The sequence below is a fragment of the Bos javanicus genome, chromosome 11 (assembly GCF_032452875.1).
Source record: "Bos javanicus breed banteng chromosome 11, ARS-OSU_banteng_1.0, whole genome shotgun sequence".
In the NCBI taxonomy this organism is placed as follows: Eukaryota; Metazoa; Chordata; class Mammalia; order Artiodactyla; family Bovidae; genus Bos; species Bos javanicus.
The window spans coordinates 29462430-29482624 of NC_083878.1; the positions used below are offsets into that span (position 1 = coordinate 29462430).

At 38.8% G+C, this 20195-nt stretch overlaps 2 protein-coding genes across 8 annotated transcripts in view; both read right to left on the reverse strand.

Moving 5' to 3' along the window:
• Positions 1–7117, reverse strand: part of STPG4 (sperm-tail PG-rich repeat containing 4) — a 49325-nt gene extending 42208 nt beyond the window's left edge. For all 6 annotated transcript variants that reach the window (XM_061432283.1, XM_061432281.1, XM_061432280.1 and 3 more), the window contains exons 1-2: positions 3176–7117; positions 560–619 (exon numbers count right to left, since the gene is read on the reverse strand). In XM_061432283.1, coding sequence (XP_061288267.1) covers positions 560–619; positions 3176–3208 — 93 coding nt within the window. In that variant the 5' untranslated portion in view covers positions 3209–7117. The remainder of the gene's footprint in view (positions 1–559; positions 620–3175) is intronic.
• An 81-nt stretch (positions 7118–7198) lies between these two features.
• Positions 7199–20126, reverse strand: CALM2 (calmodulin 2). 2 transcript variants are annotated; one of them, XM_061432291.1, is made up of 6 exons: positions 20041–20126; positions 14417–14447; positions 9099–9242; positions 8877–8983; positions 8342–8477; positions 7199–7855 (listed from the first exon to the last, which is right to left on the reverse strand). In XM_061432291.1, exons 1-6 carry the CDS (start codon positions 20041–20043, stop codon positions 7827–7829), a joined length of 450 nt encoding a protein of 149 aa, XP_061288275.1. In that variant the 5' UTR covers positions 20044–20126; the 3' UTR covers positions 7199–7826. The 2 variants fall into 2 exon arrangements, with proteins under 2 accessions (XP_061288275.1, XP_061288274.1); XM_061432290.1 differs by lacking the exon at positions 20041–20126 and adding an exon at positions 19880–19949.
• Positions 20127–20195: the final 69 nt, after the last annotated feature.

Here is a 20195-nt window from a genome sequence, read left to right on the forward strand (position 1 = left end):
GACAGTTTAGTCACGCTGCTTTTGTGGCCATCTTCCCACTGAGCACTCGACTTAGTTATACCATTAAAATTAGTACAATTCCAAAGAGGCTTTGGTCCCTAGGGCCCCTCCGTTATGGAAAGGTGTGAACAGAAAATATTTCTGCCATACAGAAATAATGTATCTTGAGAGAAGGATCTTCTGGTCATCTTTCTTTCATGTATCACCATCTTGCTTTCACACGTTGACCATGTTAACACAAGCTATCATAGGCTCTTACTTTTTGAAGAAGTAAGATAAAAAGTGAAGTCAAACACCTTTCCAGAATGTGTAAGCTTAGTTGACTTTATCAAGATAACCTGTAGTGTAAAACACCTAGGCTCCTACAGTTGTTTTATGTCCAAGCTTTTACTGCATTCAAAGTTTAGTTTCTCAGTCATGTGCTGATACTAAAATTATAAATATAAAACGAGCCCAGGTAGATTTGAACAACCATTGTTTCCTTAAAATTAAGTATTAGTGATCTAAAAGGTCAGACTCGAATACTGATTCAAATAGGAAAGGATGAAAATATACATACCGTTAATGCTATCCTCCACCATCCTTCTCTTTCAAAAGATGATGACTTCTGGGTTGGTTTCTATTAATAAACATAAAAATGTGCTTATTCATTTGAGAAGTGATCACTAGAAGTTAAATATCACTTATAAAACATGTACTTGAAGAAATTGATACTGTATGAAATTGGTCACCCTGAATGAAAACAAGAGCTCCATAATCAATCTTGCCTATAATATTTCCTTAAATTGCTATTTTAAGATCTTAAGTGCTTTTTAAGTATCTAAATTTTCTTTGGGTAAATTAGAGTAATAAACATCCCCATCAGAGGATGAGATGGTTAGATGGCATCACCAACTCAATGGCATCACAAACTTGATGGAGTTTGAAGAAGCTTCAGGAGTTGGTGATGGACAGGGAAGCCTGGCATGCTGCAGTCCATGAGGTTGCAAAGAGTCAAACACGACTGAGTGACTGAACTGAACTGAATTGAAACATCCCCATCTCACCAAGATGTCATAAGAATAATTAGGTGACAAAATCTGGTGCTCTTAGGAAGCAAAGCGGAGAAGGCAGTGGCAACCCACTCCAGCACTCTTGCCTGGAAAATCCCATGGACGGAGGAGCCTGGTAGGCTGCAGTCCATGGGGTCGCTAAGAGTAGGATGACTGAGCGACTTCACTTTCACTTTTCACTTTCATGCATTGGAGGAGGAAATGGCAACCCACTCCAGTGTTCTTGCCTGGAGAATCCCAGGGACAGGGGAGCCTGGTGGGCTTCCGTCTATGGGGTTGCACTGAAGCTACTTAGCAGCAGCAGCAGGAAGCAAAGAGTTATGTAAACCCAAAATTGTGTAATTGTTACTACGATTTATGGCTCAGGGAGCTCAAGGTAAAAATGTATAGACATCCAATTAATGTAATATCGGAATTCAAACTCCTGGCCATATAGCAAATGTTGAAAGTGCCATTTTCTAGATTTCCATATGCTATGACCTGGGCTTGAACTCCAGTTCAGCGACTACCTAGGTGCACTAGGCAAGTTAACCCTCATGAACCTCAGCTTCCTCTTAGGAGGACAACAAAAGGCAGCTGAGCTGGCACGAAAATAAGGCATCATAAAGACCTGTACCCACAACCAGGACTCAGTAAGTGGTGGCTTTTATTTTTAATACCTTATCTGCCAAGTTAAGAAGAAAATTATTTTGATGCTTCACTGTCAACAGTGAGGACAACAGAACACAGTTGCTTAGTTTTTTCCTTTTGTTATTTCCACCAGGCAAAATCATTAAAATACCGAGTTTTACTTTCATTTAGAATGCTTTTTTATTGCTATGAAATATAGGTCATCTCAAGCAACAAGGCATTAAAATAATCTAATCAGTAAACTGATATAATTCATTCTTCCTAACATATATCCACATATAAGGAACCCTGGGCTTCAGTTTTACTATGAAATACAAGCATTTCTCTGAAAAAGCATTGCTTCATATGCACTGCTAAGTCTGAATTTCTTCCTATACATTCCCTTTATTAGATTTATGTTGAATCTTCTCTGTTGCACATTTATAGTCACAGAAATTGAACTTTTTCAGGCAAGTTAAGACAGGTCTCCACCACTACCTCAGTTCAGTTCAGTTGCTCAGTCATGCCCGACTCTTTGCGACCCCATGAATTGCAGCACACCAGGCCTCCCTGTCCATCACCAACTCCCAGAGTTCACTCAGACTCACGTCCATCGAGTCAGTGATGCCATCCAGCCATCTCATCCTCTGTCGTCCCCTTCTCCTCCTGCCCCCAATCCCTCCCAGCATCAGGGTCTTTTCCAATGAGTCAATGCTTCGCATGAGGTGGCCAAAGTATTCGAGTTTCAGCCTCAGCATCAGTCCTTCCAGTGAACACCCAGGACTGATCTCCTTTAGGATGGACTGGTTGGACCTCCTTGCACCACTACCTAGGACCAGGGAAATGAAGTGGGAGGAAGGGAGAAGTAAACATGACACGTCTGAAGGAGGTACCTGGCAGCTGCTGTTTTGTTTAGCCCAAGACAGGTGACCTCAACTTCCCCTATCTCCCACTTCATATTCACTTCACGGGGGGATTACTTTACACAAGTTAGGCTAAACATCCCTTGCCCAAATTTATTTAAAAACTAAACAAGACAGTTTCAAATATTTTATAAATACTACAGTAGGAAGCAAGGCAAAAACGTGTCCAGTAGTCCAAGGAAGGAAAAACCCATTCTCTTGGCAGACGGTGGGGGAGGTGGGGAGGAGGTGGAGGGAGGGAAACGAAGGAATCTAATAACCTTGTTAAAGCAGTTGTCCAGCCCAAGTAGCAATAGGTTAAGATCGGGGGTGGAGGGTGGGAAACAGGACAGGAAACAAAGGACGAAGGGGAAGGATAAGTGAGAGCTAGGCAGGAGAAAAGCAAACGAAGGGCACTCAATGATCAGGAAGAAAGGATTGCAGGCGTGGGTGTGGAGGTAGGAAGCGGAGGGGCGCAAGGACCCAGGATTAGAGACAGCTGGTGTTTTTGGCGGAGCCCTGCAAGGGGAACAGTGTTTTGAGAATTGAAGGCAGGGAAGGTAGGCGGTACCGAGGCCAAGGCAGAAGCCCCATGCCTCAGGTCTTCCTTACTGCGGTGGAGGTGATGGCGATAGACTGATCCATTGCTGCCTCTTCACTCTAAGCCGAGGCTGGCGTCCGGTTGCCAGGAGGCGCCTCGGTCAGCCGGCTCCCGAGCATGCGCAGGAGACCCGCCGGTAGGTTTGGCTCTGCTGGTGGGGGAAGGGCGGCAGGCGCACACTTGGAGGGCCCGCGCCAAGCCTAGCGAAATCGGTCGAGATCGTCACGCACGTGCATGGTAAGAAAATCTCGAGGGCTCAGGAGTCACCAAGAGCCTGCGCCAAGGAGGCTTGTAAAGGAGCTAGAGCATCCCATCATCTCCATCAGCCCTTTCCCAAATCACCTCCATACTAGGAGATAGCATGCTTAAGGAAAAATCAACCTTAGCATCCACGAAGATTGTTTCTCAACTCCTCCAGAAGGAAATTTCTGGGTGTCACTGCTTTGAGAAGTGCAGTGAGCTCTGGAGACAACATTCTGTGAAACCACGGACCACCCTTTACCCTCTGTATAGACCCTTTTCATTGTCAGCCTATCTTGGCTGTAGCTCCTCAACCTATACACAGTTCCATCTTTAAAAACAAACGTCCCCTCAACCTTAATCGATTTTATGGAATACCTGCTGTGTTCCAAATACTTCACATGTATTTAATCCTCAAAATAACCCTGTGAAATAGGTATTAATCCTATTTTACGCACGAGGGAAACAGGCTCCTTGGACAGTTTAGCACAGCAGACTGCATCACAGAACAGTGGCAGAACCGAGTTCAAGTCCAGGCCTGACTCCAGTGCCAACGGCCCGCTATACCATGGAGTTTCTGCTTCCTGTCACAAACTTTCAAGAGTAGTGTAGATTCATTTCTTTCCTCACCTGCCCCATCAGATCAGATCAGATCAGTCGCTCAGTCGTGTCCGACTCTTTGCGACCCCATGAATCGCAGCATGCCAGGCCTCCCTGTCCATCACCAACTCCTGGAGTTCACTCAGACTCACATCCATCGAGTCAGTGATGCCATCCAGCCATCTCATCCTCTGTCGTCCCCTTCTCCTCTTGCCCCCAATCCCTCCCAGCATCAGTCTTTTCCAATGAGTCAACTCTCACCTGCCCCATACTTCCCTGAAACCATCTTACTCTGACATCACACACCTTAAAGTTAAAAACTGCACTTAATAAACTAGCCAGTTATTCAGTTGCCAAAACCAACGGGGATTTTTCAAGCTCTTAGCAAGCTTGACTTTTCAGTTCATCACTGCATTGATTGCTCTTTTCCATCCTTCTTGAATCCCTCTTCTCCCCTAACAGGATTTGTATTTGCTGATTTATTGTGTTTGTCTATAAAGAGGTGAAATATATTGGTACCCACATGGGGTAATTATGATTAACTTCATTGACACCTGGAACAGTCTGGCACAATGCATTCAATAATCATTGCCTTTAGAACAAAAGCAAGATTTACAATCTAGTCTCATCTTCCCATTAGAACCTCCTGATCTGATGTATACTCAAAAATCCCAAACATGCCACCCACCACGTCTCCCCAAACGCTGACCCTTCTGCTTAAAATGCTATTCCCTTCTTCATGGCCTGGCAACCCTCAAGAGTCAGCTCCTCCAAGTCTCCTGAAGGACCCTGTGCCTTCTTTATTGAGGACTCATTGTGACAAATCGTATCTCCCCTAATTTGAAACATATCCAAAACAGGTTTTTGTCCTAATTTTCAGCCCTTTCAACACAGTAAGTTTTTTTTATAAGTTAAAACCAGAAAATGGACTATAGCAGCACTTTTCAAATGTGCCCATTAAGTATCTGGAAATATTGTTAAAATACAGACTGAGATTCTCTAACAAGATCTCACAGGTAATCGTGTGGGTGACTTTTCTGGATAGCAAGAGAGGACACCATTAAACTTCTAAAATACGGGGGCTATTCAATAAATTCATTTAACATAGCCTTAAAAATAGGAAAAAGAGCAGGAGGAGACAAGCACCAGGTTTGAAATAAACAGCTGAAGTTATAAGACCAAGAGACAAGTAAAATACAGAACTTTCACCAAAAGTGATTAAGCTAGTCCATCACTGTGCCTCATTTTACTTTCTTATTTTGGCTGAGCCTGTAAAACTGGCTCAGCAGACTAGGGACTGGTACCCTAGAGACTGAATACAATGAAAGGTACAGAGAAGTCCAGAAACCCATAGAAGGTATGAAATATAAGGGAACACCTAGATGAGAAAATAGTTTTGGGTACTGCAAAAATAGAAACAGCACGGGTCAATGATTTCAAGGACTTTGCCAATAAAACAGACCAAGTATGTAGAATAAACAAAATGTCCCCTTAAGAAAACACTGTCTTGTACAGTATACTGTTTGATTTTCAGGTTACCATAACAGCAGTTTTAAAGGGAGGAGGCCGTTCTCTTTGTGAATACAAGATTACACTATGTAGAGATCAACAGTGCCTATGCTATGCATCAGATTTTTAATAAAAATTCTAGATAAAATACCTCATATTGTAGAATCATTTTTAACTGCACAGTGATAGTTTTGGTTAACTATCTGAAAGCAAACATGCTACAGATTGTATTGAGAAAAAATTAACAATTACCATGATGCTTCTAATATAAAACACGTAATATGGTTAAGACTTAAAAAATAACGTTTTTTATAGTTCTGATTTGAGTAAGATTATGTAATGCTTAACTGTGTGACTTTCGTGAAGACTACAAGAATATAATCAGCAGTGTGATGCGCACAAGTAACCACAAAACATGTTTTCCCCTTCCTCCTTACCAACTTACTTCAAACTATTGGAACTAGAAAAGCACCGATATTAACTTTGCCTAATCCCCTCATTTTATAAGGATCATAACTGATTAACAGCATAGGTATAATACAATGCAAATACTAAGAACTATGCTAAGTGCTGTGTGTGTGTGCTCAGTCTATGCTAAGTGCTTTACCTAAGATTATTACAAAAGCCAAGTTAGAAACCACCTGGGTAAATTACACCCATTTTACATGTAAGATAACAGAGGCTCAAGTAGTATTGACCTCTTCAAGGTTATACAGAGCAGTGATCTGACTACTGCTTCAATAAAACTCCAAAGCCTATGTTTAATATTCTGGAGATTATTATGCCTCAGTAGGACATGAAACACGTATCTAATGAAGGTCTTATTTAATCACCTGCCTAATATGTAATAATACCCTATTAGGATGATCAATTCGTGTAACTTCCCTTGTCCTATCTAAATCATGTCTCTTTTCCTTCACAACCATCCAGTTTTCCATTTTCTGGCAGAGTAACATTGGTATTAAAGTAGTCAACAAAGCACAGTAACCGGTCAAACAAATTGCCCTCTAGGAAATTAAAAGCCTTGTGGCTGTAATAATCAAGGAACATACTTCAGTGTTTTCATCCTGGCTCTGGTTTGCTACAGATTTAAAAGTAATTAGAAAAACAGAAACCTTTATAGACACCTTTTGTACAAAGAAAGCAATAGTTTAGAAGCAAGGAAAACTTCTAAATAAAACAAAGTTTAGTTACTGTCAAGCCACTACCAAAGATACTTATTTGTAAAACATATTGAAGATAGTTAGGCACAAGAGAAAATTCTTTGTTTTATGGTAGGAGAATTAAAAAGCACTGAGTAAAAAATTAGAAAACAGGTAAAACAACTACCCCCTGCCCCAATTTGGATTTTAGGGTTTTAAAGCCCAAATATTTAAAAAAATCATTGCATGGCTGAAGTCAATATGGATAAACAAAGCCAAAGCTGAAAATTACAAAAGTAGGCAACACTGGATACCTACCATATGTCAATCCCCATGCTAAGTACACTTACACAAGAGTTTTTAATCTTTCAGTTAAACCTTTTGAAGGAAGTATCACAATCTAAAAACTAAACACAGTCTTAAATAGTTAAAAAAAAAATTAAGTATCTAAATTACACCAAGTAGAAGAAATTACACTCCCAATTTGACTGTCCAAATTGTTCAACATCAAATTAATTAAATGACTCGGATTCAGAGCAACAGTTGGGTAAATTGTAATTTTTTTATTGGAAAACAAATATACAACTTGGAATGGATTTGAGGCAAATTGTGCCATAAGCAGATTTTCTTTAAGTGGCTAAAACAAAGTTTAAAAAGCAAGTTAACAATAAAAGAAAATGTTTCTGGTATAGGACCAGCAGTACAAAAAAATAGTGTACGAGTACCTGGATAAAACACCCGTTTTGCAATAGTGCAACTTTTAAGTACATATTGTTGACTGTCCGTAGTCCACGCAGAGTTACAACTCCACACTTCAACAACAACATGCTGACAGTTCCTAAAGAAAACTACTCAAAAAAAAAAAAAAAAGGCATAACCCAGATGTTCCCTCATTTGACCAACTCCATCTAAGTTTAGATGTGCAGAAGGGCTTAGATATATCCAGAGTAAGCCACATGCAACATGTTACTTGATCAATTTTCTAAAATAAGGTTTCAGGACAATGACAGTAAGATAAGGGAAGAAAACATGGAGGAATGAAGTCCTAATTACTATACATGCATATTTTTTTTTGACAGTAGGGGGAAACCTTTTACAGATAAGTTACAAACAAAGAAAAGGCAAATAAACAATTTTGTACAAGAAATTTAACACATTCTGTACAATGTCTTCACTTTGCTGTCATCATTTGTACAAACTCTGAAAAAGAAGAAGTATACAAAGATGTTGAGTCAATGGCAAAAGTCTGACAAAACCAATCACATTTACTCAACTACTGAGCAGTTCCCACTCCCCTGTCTTTTGTTAAAACTATAAAGTACAGAGGAAAGCTAATTTACTGCTAAAGCTAGATTCTTCACAAATCAAAAATTATTTATGATTATTAACAAATAAACCAAATCATTGCTTTAGTTTATCATATATAATACTTCTGAACAGAAGCATGAATAATTTCAGACTTAAAGCTAATTGAAGGGAAGGATAATCCAATGAAAGACATTAAAGTCACCTTAATTTTGAGGATCCTGAAATAAGTTTAAAGAAGCTTTTCAAACTGTTCCACAATGGTACCAAAAATGGTAACCAAAAATGGTTTTATCCTAGTTTGGAGTGCAGTGCTTCTTTTAAAAGGGTAGGATCTGATAGTAAAGCACAGGATACAGCTGTGACAGTGCAAAGACTTACCTTCATAGTTTACTTGACCATCACCATCAATATCTGCTTCCCTGATCATTTCATCAACCTCTTCATCTGTTAACTTCTCTCCAAGGTTTGTCATCACATGGCGAAGCTCTGCTGCACTAATATAGCCATTACCATCCTGCAAAAAATTTAGTAAAATGTCTGAGTGATATTATCGATGTAATGAGCTAGATAAGAAGTTTATTAAACTTCACATTCGGGAGCAAAATATACTTTAGAAATCCACACAAACCTTTATTTAACTATTTCTTAGTTCCAAAGTCAATACCTCTTCTGCCACAAAACTAATACTATATATATATATATATGTATATATATAAAAACTACTGGGCTTCCCTCATAGCTCAGTCAGTAAAGTATGTTATTAGGAAATCTTCTAAATTCTTAGAAAGCTTCTGCTTGATATTAAAGTATGTTGGCAAATAATCACAAAAACAAATCTTCAGAGATTAAGAGATCCTAATATATTTAAAAATCCTCAAATTAAAATGGAACAAATCCAGTTTCAAATACTTACTTTATCAAACACACGGAATGCTTCTCTAATTTCTTCTTCACTGTCTGTATCTTTCATTTTTCTTGCCATCATTGTCAGAAATTCCGGGAAGTCAATTGTGCCATTACCTGCAATGGTATTAGGTGAAGTATTACAATATTTGAAATATTGAAACATTACAATAGAATTTAAATGCCACTTCTTCAACTCCCTCTTCTCAAACCCAGAATTAAAAAGATGTACCATCAGCATCTACTTCATTAATCATGTCCTGTAACTCTGCTTCTGTGGGATTCTGCCCAAGAGATCTCATTACAGTTCCCAATTCCTTTGTTGTTATAGTTCCATCACCATCCTTGTCAAATAGTGAAAAAGCTTCTTTGAATTCTGTTTGAAAAAGAAAACACAATCCAAATGTACAGGTTAAAAATAAAGTAACCTAAGCGAAATGTATTAATCAACTCTCAAAGATATTATATGGAGATAGGACCTGAAATGGGATTTTTATTCCTGAAGGTGGAAAACCTTGTGGTATTTCAAACTTTTTAAGTTAATCATATGTTCATACTGATCTACCTGGGAGTTTTTTCCATCTAAAATCTCACAGGGAACTCCAAAATCTAGACTAGATAAAAGTCAAATTATTGTTGAAAAAGCAGAACCAAAAAACCCCAAATGTCTGCTTCTGTATTTTCTGTTTAAGCTGCTCTGTGGAACACAATTCTAAATTACAGATCTAACCTACACTCACAATAGAAAAGGACCAAATACGTTTATTTCTGTACAGCAATTGTACTACTTACAGTAATCCTTACAGTCAAAACTAAGTCCATTTAATCACTTACTAAATCAAAAACAAAAAACTATAAACTTTAGAACAACATGCATTAAGCTAGTTTCCTTTTCTGGAGGACAGAAGAGGCTATCACCAAATAATCTGTAATGATGTTAACAATGGGATGATAAAGGTATGTATGGCCAGTTTTAACTGTTATTATCACTGAAAACAAAAATAATTTAGACCTCTCTTCAGAATATAAATTCCGAGCTTGCAACAGAATGAAATATATTATTGCCTAAAATCTTTAAGATACTATTGTGAAATGATGTTGTTTTTATCAATAGTTCACCACTAGTTTACATGGAAAGCTACTAGAACAGTCTAGGATACCCGAATACAGAGAAACTAGAGATTTACTTTAACAGTGCAAGAGAGCATATTAATAAGCTAATAACAAAGCGAGTAGGAGTAGAGATATTAGGCTCAATCAGCAAGTAAATACAAAAACATAAAGCACCGAAACTAAAAGCAGAATTTGGAACTCAACTGCCTGGGCTCTGCTACTAACTAGTAATTGAACCTTGGGCAAATTTTCCACCTCAGCTTCCTCATTTTTGTTACTTAGGGCTAATTGTACCTTCCCTTGTGGCTCAGCTAGTAAAGAATCCACCTACAATGCGAGACCTGGGTTGGGAAGACCCCCTGGAGAAGAGAAAGGCTACCCACTCCAGTCTTCTGGCCTGGAGAATTCCATGGACTGTATAGGCCATGGGGTCACAAAGAATTGGACACAATTGAGCAACTTTCACTTGTTCACTTGGTACCTACTTTCTAAATTAAATAATTAATGTAAGTAAAGCATGTTGAACTATGCCTGGCAAGTACTTAAGTATCAAGAAAGAGATGATGTCATTTTCCTGTAGCAAAACTACAGAGGAAAACTTCTCTTGACTTTCGAAGTCCTTTACTTTCTACCTTATACTGCCAAAGGGTCTCGCTCCTATTTGTCTCCTGCATGTAGATCTGACCAAATTTCTTATCCTTCTCTCTTTGGCCATTACATCTATGCCCACTAATGAAGACTTCAGTTAGTCCACTCATCTCTCTCAATGTAATACTTTTATTTCTGACATCCTACAGGACATCTCCCCTAGCTGACCTCAGGGAAAACTTAATGAAAATGAATTCCATATACAGCAACCCTAGGAACACAAGCAAGTTACCTTAACTCTTTTCCCCTGAAACGGGCCTGCTGAATTCTGCTATTGAAATACTGCCTGATTCTTTTTTCATCTCTACATCCAACATTTTGGTTCATGGCCCCATCATCTTTTATCTGGACTATCACAATAGCCTCCAGATGGGTTCCACCCAAGTGGGTTCCAAATGGGTTCCACAAGTACCTGAGTCCTATTACCATTTTGGATTATCACATTATTTTCTTCTGCTTTGATTCTTTTAATTGTTTAGCTTTAGACTAGTATTACTGTAGTATGTGCTACTTACTCTCAGTACTAAACAGTCCACTCCATTTAAATGTTAACTTGTTTTCAGAGAAACTCACCCAATATTAGAAGCTTAGAACCAAACTACTGACTGATCTTATGAAAACATGCAGTACTAACCTAGACCAATTCAATGACAAAAGTAAATCAGTAAGTCCTACAAAGAGCAGAATTTGATAAAAGTATTTCCACTTTACCCGAGTCTTTTAAAAAAACAGATGTACAAATACTGTCTGGAAGTATGTAAACTACTAAGAGTTTGAACACATTAGCATCTATCACCTAGTAACTTGGCCTCCAAGAAAATTACTTAAGAGATTTGTATTTAATTACATTCTCTGCTATAATATAGGCATCATTTAACACCATTATGTACAAAAATCCCCAGATATAACTATCAGACATAATCATTTTACTAAATGACTTAATTTCAAAAACTATTTCTGAAAGATGCATGCTACACATCTATGTATGTTCTAAATTTCAAGAAGTTTAAGAGGCAGAAATACCTGTAAAATCCTGAAATAAAAACAAACTGAAAAATACAATTCACCTGCTTTTATAGCTCACCACCTGTGCTTCAGAACTTGTTTAATCTTCATATATAGAAGCCTATCATTTTAAACAAGTAATTCCCAGGAATGACTTGAAATATAAACCTAGGAGTCAAAACTCCAAAACACAGTAAGAAAACAGGTCTCTTCAATATAACTGATGGAACCTCCCAAAATCTATTCTAGTTATGCCTAAGTTGAAACTTTCAGAAGTCATATTATTACTTGTTTTAGATTTTCATTAGCAACCACAGGATACCTTTCTAATTATGTTTTACATAAATTCACATTATTATTAAAACAGATTATCGTAATTAAGACAAATCTAATGTCTGTTTACCAATTTCTATTTATTTATAAAATTCTGAACTTAATGATCCTTTAAAGGCCATATATTTAAATCCTTAAAGGCCTTTATTATTGAGTAAGATTAGTGCTTTTTTTTAATCAAGTAAGTTTTATCTCTACACTGAAATTTAAAACTTTAGGCATAAATTTCTTTAAAGAAAAAAATTATTTTACATTTTCCCTTTAAACACCAACAACTAACGACATCATGGCAATTCATCAACAAAATTAACTTGCTATTATTGATGTCACACTAGACTGTTCTGGATTGCTCTTTAAGACCAGGGTAACGTAAACAATTCTAGACACTTCACCTAAACTATAAGCGTACATTTTTCTAAGCGAAGTTACCTGCTAGAGGAATTTTAAATCGGTCAGCATATGAAGATAAAGCTAACTGAAAAAGTACCTTAGTATATTCAACTTTGCAACTCAAAAGTAAGGGACTCTAGGAGGAGGCAGAGTGATTGTTAGGATAGAGTAGGTACTGCTTTAGAACATATCTGTGTGGCACACATCTTTGAAAATTTATATATTCAGGAAATATTTACTCAGTCCTTACTGTGTGGGAGGTAGTGGGAAACGAGGAAATAAGGATTTTTATTTTAGTAGCATAAAAGCTTTAGCTCCTCTACTTTAAAGGTTCACTAAAACCTGGGCTCCAAGAACAGCTTTATTAAAAGCCTAGGAAAAGGCAGGGTAGGGAAAGAACCTGGAACAGATTTTTCTGCTACTCTCACTAGAATTTAATTGTATGATAGGAACCAATGAAAAGACAGAATTTATCTTAAGGACAATGTTCCATGAACTGCATGTATTTTTTACAAAAATGCTATCAAGTATTGAGGATTGATTCTCTTGAATTTAACAGACACAAACTACTTTTTAAAAGAGTTGTATGTGTGTTTGGGAAAGGAGTAATGAGCACCAGCTATGTAACTGGCACTTTGAATAATTCACTATCTACCCTAAAGTGAACAAAGCTGTGCCATGCAGAACTACCTGACTGAGACTACGGAGAAACAAAGGCAAAGAAGACAGGTCTATTAGAGAAGGTAAGAACTTAAGATTGGAAATAATAGCCTGAGTCATACATAAAAAACTATTCCAGAATAACTTACATTTCATCAATACACCTAAAATACTATAATATGAACAAAAGAAATCATTTCCAAAGCTCTGCCTGACTCCTTCAACATACTCTATACATACAAATTTACCAACCCTAAAGAGCAAATTCCCAGCTTAAGTCAAATGCACATAGTAAGAAATAAAAATAAAGCCTGTCAAATTGGTCCTCAGTGCTAATAGCTTTCTACTTTATACAGTCCAAGCAAATATTATCTGTGATGAGAATTTGAGATTATTGATTTCTGGCTCTGCCAAGACTGTGTATTAAGTGTGGGGTAGTAAAGTAATACCTGAGTTTCAACTGGGTTTCTCAGTTTTCTCTAGCGTTTAAAAAAAAAAAGCTTTAGTGCTTTTGAGCCCTTGAAACTCCTTGCCTATCAGGAAAACCATTGCAGTTAAAACTGCCTGATGCTTTCCTTACTAAGTCTCTCTTTAATCAAAGTCAAGGAATAGAGTTTGAAAAGCATTTCAACACTGAAATTAAAAAACAAAACAAAACAAAAACCCATTTAGAAGTTACCCCAATATTCTGTTAACTAGCCACCTCAAAAATATTCGAATAAAATCAAAAGTACTACTGGTTCAGCATAATGACTACATGACATCAGGTTTTATGTAACAATTTCACATTTTCACAGCAAACTAAAGGATACAAAACAAACTCATTTCATTCAATAGCTGTCACCGCTTTTAAGATAAAATTCAAATTTACTGCGTCTGTAAAACAGAATACTAACTTTTGGATCTAAGTTTTTCACTAGAGAAATGGTTATTCCCTGACTGACCAATCGTACATGCAATTCTAAGGTTAAGATATTAGCTACTTTAAATCACAGTTAAATTCAACATTCATTTTCTGATTTTACATTTCAAGTTAACTACTACTTGGCCTCTTTTCTTGTGGAGACTGATTTGAAGTTTCAGTGTTAAAAACTGCCCAGAATTAATCTTTAGACTAAAATAACCTCAAGAAAAACAAAGAGCACCCCAACACCAGGCTCAAAAGTATATCTACATAACCTAAAAACATGTCTTTAATTACAGTTAGCCCCACACATCTTACACAGACAAGTTTTCCTTTTCATTTGCCAAAGCAGGTTCAATTACTCTCTTACATTACACTCGTTCCCATCTACTACACAGATCAAAGTCAATTCTTTCATACAAATATCTTTTTTTGAGAATGGCTTTTCAATTTATAATAAAATTCAACAGGTATAACCTAGCAAAGTTATTTCTCACCTGCAATCTGCTCTTCAGTCAGTTGGTCAGCCTAAAAAGAAATCAAAGAAATAGGTAAGTGGCTTGACAGTGTGTAGTTTAACAGTTACAGAAACAAGTTTAAAAACATTTAGGGTTCATCTGGTTTCATAAACTTCTCAACTTCATTTAGTTCACTCCTTAGTACCAAACACAGGGAGCAGAAAATACATCTGATTTATCTCCAAAGCTAAGCTACCTTGCCCCCAAGTTTAAGACGTGAAAATATTTCAGAATATATTCGAAAGTCTAAATTTTACATTAATTTTAAAAAAGCAAATCTAGCACACTAACACTACAAAGTTTAATTGGAATTGTACTCTTCTAAATCAAGGATAGATGCAAAGAAGCATTGTTTCCTTTCTCAAAGTTTGTATATGTAAACTTAAGCTCATCTCCTCAGGTAGATAAAAACCATTAATACCAGAAATCTCCACCGAATCAAAAAATCAACAAGAACTACATTTAAACTTTCCCTGCTGCTAAGTCACTTCAGTCGTGTCCGACTCTGTGCGACCCCATAGACGGCAGACCACCAGGCTCCTCCGTCCCTGGGATTTTCCAGGCAAGAGTACTGGAATGGGGTGCCATTGCCTTCTCCATAAACTTTCCCTGTAAGTGATTAAATACTTCACTTGGACATGTGATGTTCCAAACCTCAAAAAACCCAAAGATTACTAAGCAAAACTCTTTATCTATCAAAAAGATAAAAATCCAAGGTGTACTGGTTGGGGCAACATGAAAGTTACCAGTTTTACTCCTCTTCACCTGCCATGCAACTGCAGAGAATCCAGGATTTGAAGTACATTATTTACAAAATGTTAAGTCCAGTTATTCATTTTCTTTTAATATTTAAAATTCCAAAGTGATAAGATTTGATATTTTTAGCAAATGGAGAACAGTTACTTGTTTTTACTTTAAAAAAACAAAAAGCATGTTCAGGCATTTGCTGTAACCCATTATATATGTTGCTTTTACTCAATCTTCAAACCCTAAATGGAATTAATAATACCATTAATACTCTATCTTACAGATGGGGAAAAAGGCTAAGGTTAAATTTTAGGGAGCAGGAGTACAAAATAACTAACATGTAGGGTCAGGATTAAACACTTGTTGGACATATCCTCAAGTTTTAAATTCAGAGCACACTATAAAGATACTTGCAAAATAATAAGGCTCCCTGTTCCTCATGTGGCCTTCATCTGTGGACATGCACTGCTTATTGGAACATATATCCAGAGGCACTGACAAGAAGTAGCTTCCTAGCTAACATTCCTACCTACAGAAGTCAAGCATACTGTGATTAACCCATTCATTTATTGATATGAAAGAAAAACAAACACTGCCTGGTTTCATTTTAAATGAACACACCCCTGGAAAGGATAATAACCTTAATACAGGATGGCATTCACATTTTCTCTAGGGGACAGCATGAGAACATTTGAGAAGAAACCCAGAAAAGCAAAAATTTCTTTCCCTAATCAATTTTGATTTGACCTTGAAGCAAATACAAGGTCTTTAGAAAAAAAGCCAAGTCTAGCAATTTAAAATTGAAAAGCCAATAATCAAGCTCAAATGCACAAGTTAATAAAATAAAAATTATCTACTTTTATCCTTAACAAATCCCAATTGTCCCAAGTATTTGGTATAAAATCAGATTGTGTTCTCTACGAATAAGAATTAAAACCCAGTAAATCCACTGATATTTTTTACTCTGTTAGAGGCTGATGATTTACCTCTGATCTAATTCCATCCTGCAGGACTTCTATCATTTCTAAAAGAAGGATAACATGGCATGGTGCTTTGAGGCATCAATGGTTTAGTATCCCAGCTCTGCCATGTGACCTTGGACATGTTACTCAAACTCTCATTGTCAACTTCATCTGTAACACAGAATATTAATACCTACCTTGCAGAGTCATTGTGCATTTAGAAGCTATATAAAGGGCTAGCCCCAAAAGTTCAGTGAAAATTATTTTATGTAAGTTAATTAACCAAAGAACCTACAATGTTAACATTAAACACCAACCTGACTAGTTCAACTTTCACAGTGAAGGTAGACAGGTGGGGCATTATCAAGCCCTTTACAGCAAACTCTCCATGTTTCTTTTTAACTTTGACTTAAGATGAGAAAATCTATTTCCACAAACTGAAGCCACAAGCCCAGGAACAAATGGGGCAGAAGAAATCAGTTTAGGACTAAAAATGTTAACCCCAAAGTGTGGAAAACACAGCAACATATGTGAACGCTGAAAGAATGACTGCTATGTGCAGAAACTGAGACAGTGGGGTTTTTTCAACAAGTTGTGAGGGAGGAGATTTTGGGAAGACTCACATATGAAAGCTGAGAAGGCTTTAGGAAGAAAAAAAAACTTTCTTTTGTATTTACTACTAACCCAGAGTCCAAGGCTTTAAAATAACCTTCATCAGTAACTTTCAGACTAAAAACTACTGAAAGTAAAAACACAAAGCTCCCTAGCACTGTAATTTGTAAGCTTTTTCCAATGACATGCAAATGAATTTGGTTCTTATTTTTGTCTATACAGAGTGTCATTTTCTTAGTAGAAGAACTAGAAGAATTATACTTTTGGGAAAACTCAAGCTCATTAAAATGTGTTTACCTCAGTGAAGAGTAATTCACTAGAGAGATGACTACTTCTTACTCCTTTATTTCTACAAATATCGCTTTCAACTGCTACTGTCAACTCTAGAGAAAGCTCTCAAACATTAGTATATGCTCAGGTTCCAGCTGAGACTTACTGGACTAGACTGTGCATTTTGAAGAACCACAGGTGATTTGTAAACACTGAGAAAAACAGAGTCCACTAATCTAGACTACATGTGTGACCTTAAGGGAATTATGTGCCTATTTAACATTTCCCAAATGGCATTCAAAAGTAGTAGGTATGGATACCATGGAGCTTATCTAGTCAAAGGTGGTATAAAAATAATCCAAAATTCTTATCTCAATAAATATGAGTCCATAGGCTTGAAATGGAGCAAACTTTCGTTTTGCATTCATTCCTGTTTACTCCAAGTATTACTTACTTAGATACAACAAAGGCTTCCATGCTAAGCAAAAATTTTTCTAGTTTCAGAAGTCAGGGCATTTGTTTTACCTATATCAAAAGTAGTCTCTAAGTTATTTCATATAGAACAGTATCTTGGCCCAAAAGGGAAACTAGAATAAACTACTTAAAAATCAGGACCTTTATTAAAGGCCTAATTTGATCAGTCTACCTGAACCTAGAACTTTCAATACTTTGAGGCATAATTAATTTCTTTAGTCTAACAGAAACAGATCTTCTTGCTGTTCGATGGGTATTTATTTGGATTCAAGTGACCAAAAGTTCCACGTCTTCACATCTTTTACTTATCTCATCACCCCTGCCTCAAGTCTTCTTAATCAATCTCCCTTTCAATGACCATGTATCAACTATACGTAAACCCAACAGCCACATGAGCAAACTTATTCCGTATCAAATAAATTTTCATTCTTTGACTTTATGGAGTCCTAATTTTAAACCTTCAGGTCTTGTAATTATTAAATTACCTATGCCAGCGGTAAAGAACCTGCCTGCCAGTGCAGGAGACATAGGACAGGAGGGTTCGATCCTTGGGTTGGGAAGATTCCCTGGAGTAGGAAAGGGCAACCCACTTAAGTATTTTTGCGCAGAGAATCCCACGGACAGAGGAGCCTGGCAGGCTACAGTCCATAGGGTCGCAAAGAGTCTAACACAACTGAAGTGACTTAGCAAGGATGATTCCCAGTTTAGTTAACAATGACTGTCAAAAACACTCAAAACAGTAATGATGTGATCAGTAACTACAAAAGCTTACTTTTGGCAAAGGACTACGAAAGGGTAGATACAAACTGTGCCTCATCAAGAAAATCTGAGATCTTGATTTAATTATCAGACTGATTAGAAACAAACTTATTTTTTATTTACATAATATAAAAAAATTCACCCCACAATTCAGAACCTTAATTACATGCCAATATTTTCACCTAAAAGAGTAAATTCAACCAGCATATTCAAATTTAGAATAAAATAATTAAAATATCAAAATGGAACGAGTACATCAAACAAATGTGAACTCTTCCCCCCACACCCATACAGAGTGGAGGTTTCAGTTGGCAAGGATTCCCAACTCCTGTTTAAGATGTCACCTTGCCTCCTGGACACACCCATCGCCTGTAACCACTTGGCAGAAGGAACCACAAAATAAGTATTGCAAATTACCTCGCTCATTAGACTTTTTCTTAACAGGAAAGAACAAGAGTTCCGGTCTCAAGTGACAGGAAAATGCTTTAAAAAAATCCCGTCCCCCAATATACTCTTCTATCACCATAGTCTTTGACAATCATTAATGTACAAATGAATTAAACCTCACTTAAAAGATGACCTGGCATTTTCGCTACGGAAATAGGGAGTTATTTTCAAGGGTGTTGGTGCGGGGCAATAGTGTTAATGGATCTTAAACATTTCAACGTGCACGTGAGCACTCAAAAGAGGACTGTGGCCCCTGTTAAAGGCATCCTTCCGATTGTTACTAGAGGGTAAGATCGACTTTGGCATCAGAACGGGAGTCATCCCGGAGCGGGCTTTCGGTGAGTGAATAGAAAAACGCCTTTCAAAAGCCAGCTGGAGTCTCTGGCTTTCTCTAACGAGATGCGCAGTGCGAGGCTGCGCCTGACTTCAGATATAGTCATTTCCTTCAATGACAAAACCACTTGAATTTTTTTTAGAATTATTTAGCCTGGGAAGTGGAATTAGGCCTCAAGGCCCATATGTAGCAAAAAGATCAGTATTCACCGAGCTTCCTCCTCGCCGCCGGGGGTGGGGGATGGGAATCGGACGAGGCTGCCCTCCCCAAACTTCGCCGGACCGGACGATCCCGCAGCGCCGCGGGACGCCCAGACCTCCGCAGTCCCGCAGGTGCCAGCGCAGCAGCTGGGGCTCGAGCCGGGTCTGGCAAGCGACGGCCGCGGTCCCGAGCCCGCCCCGCCCCCGGCCGCTCCCCGCGGACTCGGCCCACTCAGCTTGTCCGCCCGCCCGCTCGCGCGCCCCCAGCTCCCTCCCGGCCCAGCACGCGGGGGCTGCGGGCTAACGGCGGCGCGGGCGCTCGCCCCGGGCCTCGCGCGCTCCCGCCCGCCCCCACGGCGCATGGCGGCCGCGCGCGGACAAAGGCGCTTCCTGGCGCCCGCACCAACCGTCCGTTGGGCTTTTGAATACGGCCCCTGGCTGACCTTTTGAGATGCCCGACCCAAGGCTTCTGCGCTCCCGCTCCTCCCGCCCTTCCACCCTCGCCTAACCCAGCTGCCCCCGCCCCGGCTCCATCCTCATCCAGCCTCTGAGGAGCTCCAAGGTCCCGGGGGCGCTGCGCCTGGCCCCCAGTACACCACGGGACACCTCCCTGAGGAGAGTGGGGGTGGGGGAGCACCTGCGACACAACCGCCGTGGACGCCCCCAGCCTCTGGCGCACCATCCCCCTGGCGAAGACCACTCCTAGAGAGTGTGAGAAAGGCTAGTTCCCTTTCGTCCATTCGCTTCAGCCTCTTACCCCCTACAGGCCGAGCGCCCGCAGCTTAGCGACGCACTCACCATGCTGCAAGCGCTACCGGTCTCCGGGACGCAACCACACAACCACTCAGCTCGCTCGCTCCACTCGGACTAATTCTCCCCCTCCGCCCCCAGCGCCTCATAAACACCTCCCTCCGCCAGATCCCTCCGCCACACTTCAGATAACGGAACATCAT

Bases quoted from the DNA above. Each gene is read 5' to 3' on its own strand.
- CALM2 (XM_061432290.1), bottom strand. From the start codon at position 19,924: ATGGTGCGCCAGAGGCTGGGGGCGTCCACGGCGGTTGTGTCGCAG. The intron at 9,243-14,416 runs GTGAGAAATAAC...TTTTTCAAACAG, and splicing joins GACTGAAGAGCAGATTGCAG to AATTCAAAGAAGCTTTTTCA. The intron at 7,856-8,341 runs GTAAGTCTTTGC...CTTCTTTTTCAG, and splicing joins TGGTCAAGTAAACTATGAAG to AGTTTGTACAAATGATGACA.